This window comes from Propithecus coquereli, unplaced genomic scaffold (assembly GCF_000956105.1).
Source record: "Propithecus coquereli isolate 6110/MARCELLA unplaced genomic scaffold, Pcoq_1.0 Scaffold240, whole genome shotgun sequence".
Taxonomy (NCBI): domain Eukaryota; kingdom Metazoa; phylum Chordata; class Mammalia; order Primates; family Indriidae; genus Propithecus; species Propithecus coquereli.
The window spans coordinates 963800-971436 of NW_012147953.1; the positions used below are offsets into that span (position 1 = coordinate 963800).

The 7637-nt window shown below is 34.6% G+C and overlaps 1 protein-coding gene across 1 annotated transcript in view; it reads left to right on the top strand.

Annotated features, from left to right (window-relative positions):
* TMA16 (translation machinery associated 16 homolog (S. cerevisiae)) overlaps nucleotides 1-7306 on the top strand; it is a 17800-nt gene extending 10494 nt beyond the window's left edge. The window contains exons 3-7 of the mRNA XM_012646096.1: nucleotides 1195-1232; nucleotides 2413-2497; nucleotides 3677-3825; nucleotides 5597-5639; nucleotides 7079-7306. Coding sequence (XP_012501550.1) covers nucleotides 1195-1232; nucleotides 2413-2497; nucleotides 3677-3825; nucleotides 5597-5639; nucleotides 7079-7259 — 496 coding nt within the window. The 3' untranslated portion in view covers nucleotides 7260-7306. The remainder of the gene's footprint in view (nucleotides 1-1194; nucleotides 1233-2412; nucleotides 2498-3676; nucleotides 3826-5596; nucleotides 5640-7078) is intronic.
* The last annotated feature ends 331 nt before the right edge of the window (nucleotides 7307-7637 follow it).

The following is a 7637-nucleotide window of genomic DNA, read 5'->3' on the forward strand; positions in this document are numbered from 1 at the left end:
TTTAATTTTAGCCTATCTAGTAGGTATATAGTGGTATCTTAGTGTGGTTTAAATTTTCATTTCTTGATGACTAACGACGTTGAGCATCTTGTTATGTGCTTATTGGTCATTTATATATGTCTTTGATGCAGAATCTGTTCAGATCTTTTTGCCCTTTTTGGTACTGGATTTTTTGTCTATTAGGTAGTAAGAACTGTTTGTATATTCTAGATATAAGTTGTTAGTTATTTGTATTATGAGTGTTTTTTCCCATTCTGTAGCTAAAAACGTTTTTGTAAAAAAAGCCTTCATTTTATTTCTCTAGTTTTCTGGTTGTGTAAAATGGGAGGATGGTTTGCTTATTACTCCTTTATGGATAAAAGCCATGTGTACTTCCCCTTTATACAAAGCCTTGTCCTTTAGCTAAGAGTTTTCTTTTCCCATTCCCATGCTCCCCATCCTCCTTTTTTTTTTTTTTTTTTAATCCTGAATAACTTCTCTTAATATTCAGATCTCAGCTCAAAGTTTACTTGCTCTGGAAAACCTTCCCAAATCCTAAAAAGTCCTATAGGTGCTTTTTAAATATGCTTTTGTGGTTTGTATGCATCTCCATGTTTTCATTGCCCTCTAGAGTTTAAGCTTTGTTGGGACAGGGAAAGTGGCTTATTATGTTCATTACTAGAGGCTAGTCTAAAGTCTGGCAAAGACTAGGTATCCAAAGAGCTCTTCAATGAATAATTATTTAGAATATCAATAATAGGAGGTGTATATTACCTACAATTTTTCTGAGAACAGATGGGTTTTTAATTTTGTTATCAAATTTATGAAAAGGAATCATCCTGTGTTCTTATTAAAGTTTAAAAGATGACAGTAATGCATTTTAGTCTTGGTGGCAATCTTCTAGAAGGTATGCATTATTCTTGTGCACAGTATTTTGCATATTATACAAAATCCATCTGAACATTCATAATCCAATTAAGCTTTCAGTTTTGTTTTTGAAACTAGCTTGTTCTATAAGCTTCCTTTAATTATTGAAGAACTAAAAATATTTCTGATGACATTTTGTTCTGATCATTTAAAAGAGAAGCATAGCATTATGTGTAAAAAATTGATCCTTGAATTAAAGTTTTTTGGACAATTTTTCTTGTTGTTTTTGACAGATTTTTAAAGCTTGCTTTGGAAATTTTCTAACATGTATATACCTTTTCTTCCAAGATTGAAGAATGACAAGGCCTTGCGTCTCAACCTTATTGGTAAGTGGGTTTTACTTATTAAAATTCTGGCTAGAGTGTGTGAATTTCTGCCCTATACCTATTTTTATGTTTATTTTCCTAGTGAAATACTACGTTTATCAAAGTGAATTTTCTTTACCAGACTGGATTAAAATGAAACAAAATGGAACAAATCAATCATTAAACTTTTGGAATAAAGAATGTTAATTTCTACCTTGGTTTTTCAGAAATTGTTTATATTTAAACTACCTACCTGTCTACACACATGTATGCATCCATCCATGCATCTATCCGTAAGGTTTAATTCTAACTCCCTGTTAGGATTATGGAATAGTATAGCTTATATATTATGGAAAAAACAATTCATATTTAATGATGTGGATACATCTTCAATCTCTATCTCTGTCACAGTCTCTTTTTCGGGGGTCAAATTTATTGTTAGTAAATTTTTACTGATAAGTCTGAGATTTTAAAATACTATCAGGCTTTCTTACTAAAAGGTATTTGAACCCTCATCTCTGATGCTTCATCAGGTTATAGAAAAATATTTCTAATGGGATATTGGTATGCTGTAATACTGAGATATCTAACTGAAAGTGACCCTGATGGTTAGATTTATTTATAAGAATGAATTCTGTTGGTTCTTGGATAGTATTTCTCAATCACTTTGCACACTATCTAGCAGCTCTTGTGTGCTTAATGTACTAACCTTGGGGCCCTGGACAGTTTACTTAACCTCTCTTATCTGTAGATGGGAATAATAATAGTGCAGATTTTCAGAGGAGTGTGAAGCTGTTTATATAGTGTTTGCAGCTTATTAAATGTTTAGCAAATATCATTTTTCATCATTAATCGTTTGTTTTATTATTTTAGACAAATTCTGTCCTTTGCTTTTTAAATACTTCAAGCTAAATGTTCTGTTACAGTATTCTTTTTTCTTGTTTTGCATCCATGTTGGATAAGAAATATATGCAAAAGAGCATCCATCCCACCTCTGTCTTTTCCCTAAATTAAAATGTGACAGTTTAATTTCTGACAGACTGCTTTAATTAGCTTTGAGCCCACACAAGATTTTATATTTAACATTGAAATAAATTTTGGTTCTGTTTTAAACACATCAGTGTTGAGAATTATAATAAATACCTCTTTGCTCAAGTTATGGCTTGTAGTGCTAAACTATCTTGGTACTTCTTATTCATAGGTGAAAAACTTCAGTGGTTTCAAAATCATCTTGATCCCCGAAAAGTGAGATATTCAAAGAAAGATGCTTGTGAATTAATTGAAAGGTAAACCTTGGGCAATGTTACGAGCAAAGAGTCAGAAAAGATAATTCTCCAGCCTGGTTCCTTAAGAGACAGAGCTCTGTCCTGCATTTGCAGAAGAGCAAATGGGCTTTGTTAACAGAAAGACTGGATTTATATCCTGGCTTAGCTACTTTAGTAGGTTTGTAACCTTTCTGGGCCTTAGAGTGGTAGTTAACCCAGTTTCTTGGGATCAGGAAAGCCTTCCTGGAGAAATATCTAAACTGGCACCTGAAACGTAGGGATTAGCAGATCCAGGTAAGGTAATTTGAAAAGTGTCTAGTCAGAGAGAACAATATCTAAAAGGCTCCAAGGTGAGAGCAAAGAGAACATATTTTATGATCTGCCAGACATTTAATATGACTGAAATAACGAGTTTAAGGGGGACAGTATAGCAGGTATAATAAGTGACAACCAGCTCATGAAAGACCTTAGGTGTCAGTCTCAGAGTTTGGACCTTCTCTAAGGACATAATGAGCCATAGGAGGCTTTTACAGCAGGCACCTGAGATGATCATGTTTAAACTTTGGAAAGATCGACAGTTGTGAGAATGAGGAAAATGTGCGAGGGAGACATGGCTCTGGCCAGAGGACTGTTGAGAGGCTGATGTAGACATCTAGGCAAGAGATGATGGTGGCCTCTGCTTGGTTAGTAGTAGTGTGATAAAGAGAAAAGAACCATTCTAAAGATATTGAGAAGGCAGAAATCTCAGTCTTTAGTGAAAACTTAGATATAGAATGAAGGAGAGAGAGGAGTCCAGGAGTATGCCTGCATTCCTCACTTGGGCAAGTGCACGAATGGTCCCACTATTTCCTGAGATAAGAAGCCCACGAGATGGAGTCGTTTGATGGGGGAGGTTGGGGATAGGGTGATGACAAGTTTGGTTTTGGTGAAACCGCTAAGGGACATCTAAATGGAGATGTCCAGTAAGTGGCTGAATGTGAAAGTCTGCAGTTCAACAGATACTTTGATACCAGGCTGTGATTTGGTCCATGAAGTTAAGGAAATGGTAGAGTTACCCAGGGAAGGGGTACAGAGGTTCGAGGACCTGAGGAATTCAGAGGAACATAAACATTTAAAGGACAGCTGGGGACTAAGGTTTCTATGAATTAATATAAGCCAAATACATAAGACTTTGTAACTGATCATTTTCTTATTTTTCAGGTATTTAAATCGATTCAGCAGTGAGCTGGAGCAGATCGAGTTACAGAACAGCATCAAAGGCAGGCGGGGAAGGCGGCACTGTTCCCGGGAGACAGTCATCAAGCAGACGATGGAGCGGGAGCGGCAGCAGTATGAAGGTTATGGCCTCGGTGTGTTCACTGTCGTGATTTTTTCTTTTAAAAATACATAGCAGTATCCGATTTATAATTCATTTCAAAGGTTTTACTTATTCTGTTTATTTAGTTTGATTTTCTTCCTTTGATTTCCTTTTCTTTGTATTTAGAATACTTTTGGATTCTTTTTTTTCCCTCTGCATTGCCAACTAAACTATCAATTTTGCGACAGTGATATCATCTCTTTCTACTGTGATAGTAATGCTGATAACTTCCAAATTTATATTGTCAACACTGACTTGTCCCTGGAACTTCAGATTTGCAGTAGCAAACCTGGGTTTCTCAAACTTTCTGGTCAGATGTCTTACGGGCATCTCAAACTTGACGTGTCACAAAGCTAGGTCCTGTTTTTCTCTGAAAACTTGCTCCTCCTGTGAGTTTCCTGTTTCAGTTAGTGGCATCACCACTTTACCAGTTGCTCAGATCAGAAACCCTGGAGTCACTTTCACAGTTTACATCTAACTCATCGGCAAAATATATTTAGAATCTGATGACTTTACCACTGCTACCACCACCTCCCTAGTTCAGGCCACCATCATCTCAACTGTACCATTGTAACAGTCTTTCAGCTGGTCTCTGTGCTTCCACTCTTTCCCCCTAAAATCTGTTCAACATGTAGTGGCCAGATTAATTGGCAGTAATAAACAGAGCACATCCAGAGTGAACATTTATTGGCAACAGAGCCAGTACTGGAACTCAGATCTGCCATTCTTCCGACTCTGCCATAGTGCTTTTCCGAGGATCAGGGATGCGTCTGGTAGACAGATTCCAACTAGTTTACAGGTGTGTAGGATCCTGTGGGGAAGTTGTCACCGAATTCTGTTTTGATAAGGTTCTGAGAAGACTAGATGTGACCACCTACCCCCTATTTCTTGGTGGTATAACTATTTCTTACTCATTAAAATTCCTTTTTAAAAACTTTTGTATTTAATTTATATCTTTTAATACCTAGCCCTTCACACTCTTATTTTCTGAAACTATTGTAAAAGTCAGTATGCAGTATATCAAACATGTTTGTTTTATCTTCTTCATTACTTGATACTAAATTTTAGTTAATATTGTATTGCATTGGCCAGATTTTTGCCACAGTGTTTCAGTGTTTGTTGTACATACCTCTTGCGTTTCACCAATTTAAGTATGATCATACATATAAGTTTATGATGAATTTTCTAATCATGGTAAGGAACTGTCATACACATAGTTTTTATTAAAGATGGCTTTAAATTTTATTGAACTTCATTGAGTACCTATTGATTATAGTATTTAAAAATTTTCTTTTCACATTTTGATAACGTGATTTTTTTAACATAATAATCCTTGCATTCCTCAGATAAATTCTACTTGCCAAGGTAAAGTATATGCTTGAAAAAATTGTATTTTTTCACCAAGAAAAAACATAACATAATCTGGCATGTTATTTTAGGGGATTGATAGTTAGATTTTGCTGGATACCTTTTATGGTTAAAAGGGCAGAGTTTATTTTGTTAATAGGTTTTATTTCATAGATTCTGTGCTAGAATTTATTATTTAATACCGTTTTTCTTAAATCATCATCTTAAGTTAAGCCCTTTATACTTCCCAAATTTAACTTTTGATGTTAAAGATAACAATGCTTTGGAATCCTGTTTTCTTTTGGATATTCTTGCTGTCTGTCAGTTATTGTTTGTTGTATCTGAAATGATAAATTGGGGAAACTGTAAAATGATGAAAATATTGCCTAATGCATATAAATGATTTTCTTTTCCAGAAATTCCAGACATTGTGACTGCAAGTAATCTGAAAACTTTTAGGTGAGGCTGTTTTCTTGTTCCCTTGAAGCTGTGTATAAAATATATGAGGCATGAACTTTCTTCCCTTTTGAGTCTAGACATTAGAACTAAAAGAAAATCAGGGGTTTCTTTTAACCTTTTCTCTTTTATCAGACCAAGTAAGAATTTTCTGAAGTTGTGTTTATTTAAAACACCTGATATACACCAAAATGATAATGACATGGTATACCTTTTGTTTTTCAGTGTAGTCTAAAATACTTTAATGCTTCAAAGAACTTGATTTCACTGTTCTTCTCCAGTTCTTATTTTTTAAAAAGATAACAGCAATAGACTTGGTGGCTCAGAGTCATATCCCCAGACTGTTGTGCAGTAGCCTCTTTTAGAAAGAAGATGGTAAATGGGGACTGATATCAGGGAAAGGAGCTGCATGGTCCAGTGGTCCCTCTAATTGTCCTCCTGTGTGTTACCAGGGAGACCACTGAGTAGGATTTCAATTCTTTAGTTTTCAAACATAAGTTCTGTTTTATCAATCATTTTGGTCTTAACTAGGCCATGTTGATGGGTCTGAAATTTAACGTTAATTGAAATTAGATAAATTTAAATACAGTCATCTTTTGTAAATTCATAGAAACTAAATTAGCTCTAATAGAATTCATCTATCATATTTAAGAAGCAGTTTGTTTATTAGGTCATGTATAGCAGGTACTTTATAACTTAAATACATGGAGTTTAGGATTCTTTTTATACCCTAAATATTTTTTTGCCAGTGATCTTAATTAAATAAATAAAAATGCTTCATATTTCTAAAACAATATATGTTCTGCTGCCTTCAAAGTAAGCCAGAAACGAGAGAAGAGATGAGCATAGCCTCTTAATATTGCTGGTTAGAGTTCTCAAAACAATCTTCACATTGCTCCCGCGCTAATTAATTGTCACAGAAAATACTGAAGTTGAAAAGCTGAAAATTTTCCGTTATAAGAATAACAGTGGTTTGATTGCTGAAATTTAATTTTGATGTAGCACTGTGTATGCAAAGGAAAACCTTCGTGCATTTTGGAAACTTGCTGGGTATGACATAGTTCATACTTTTGAGATTCATGATCCGTATAGCCTGACGGAGGGAGAAAGTCAGGTAGGGAGAATAAAAGAATGGAACAAAGTTTCATTGTGACTCCTACCTAACATTTTCCTTTATTGCTTTTGAAGTTTTAAATATATGGGATTCTCTGTGCAGTTACTACCACTGTAGATTAATGAGAAAATGCAGAAGGTTTGGAAAAAGAAGTCTCAGTTCTTAGGATGTTGTTTTTTTTCGTAGTGAACTTATATTGCTTCTTTCTAGTGTATTTGAATCTGCTATAACTATGTAAACTTTCTTCTGTTTTCACAGTTTGAAATTGACTCTCTCCTGCTTTCCTGCTTCAACTCCTACCAACACTCTATACTCTTTCTTTGTCTAGGGAATGGAATGTTGATCTGAAGAAATTGCCAAACATCACAATGAGAAAAATTTGTGCTAATGATGCAGTTCCCAAGAAGTGCAAGAGGAAAACTGTTATAACTGTAGACGAAGACTTCGGGGGTTTGGAACTAAAAGATGAATCAAGTGACTCAGATGAGGAAATGACTGCAGTGGGCTAATTGTCCTTACTTGAATTGAAAATAAATAATTTGAGACCTTCAAGTTATACTAATTGATTATGGAACATAATGTCGAGATACAAGAATTTGCTATTTAACTGATTTTCTTACATCATGAGAGTCCCATTTGCAGTTTCAAAAATGGTGTTAGGGTTTTTATTTAGAAATGAAGATTGCTTTTTATTTACATTAAATTGCTAAAATAGAAGTGATCTGCAAAAATTATTTAATCTGAATTTCGGGGGTGGGGAGCAATATGAGTGAAGACAAAAAATGTTTTAATTTTTTTCTCCTGTGTATTTAGGATTATGTAATCTGACATTTTGGTAAATGGACAGTAATCTGTTTTCTGAAAGGTTCCTGTGGATACTTCTTGAG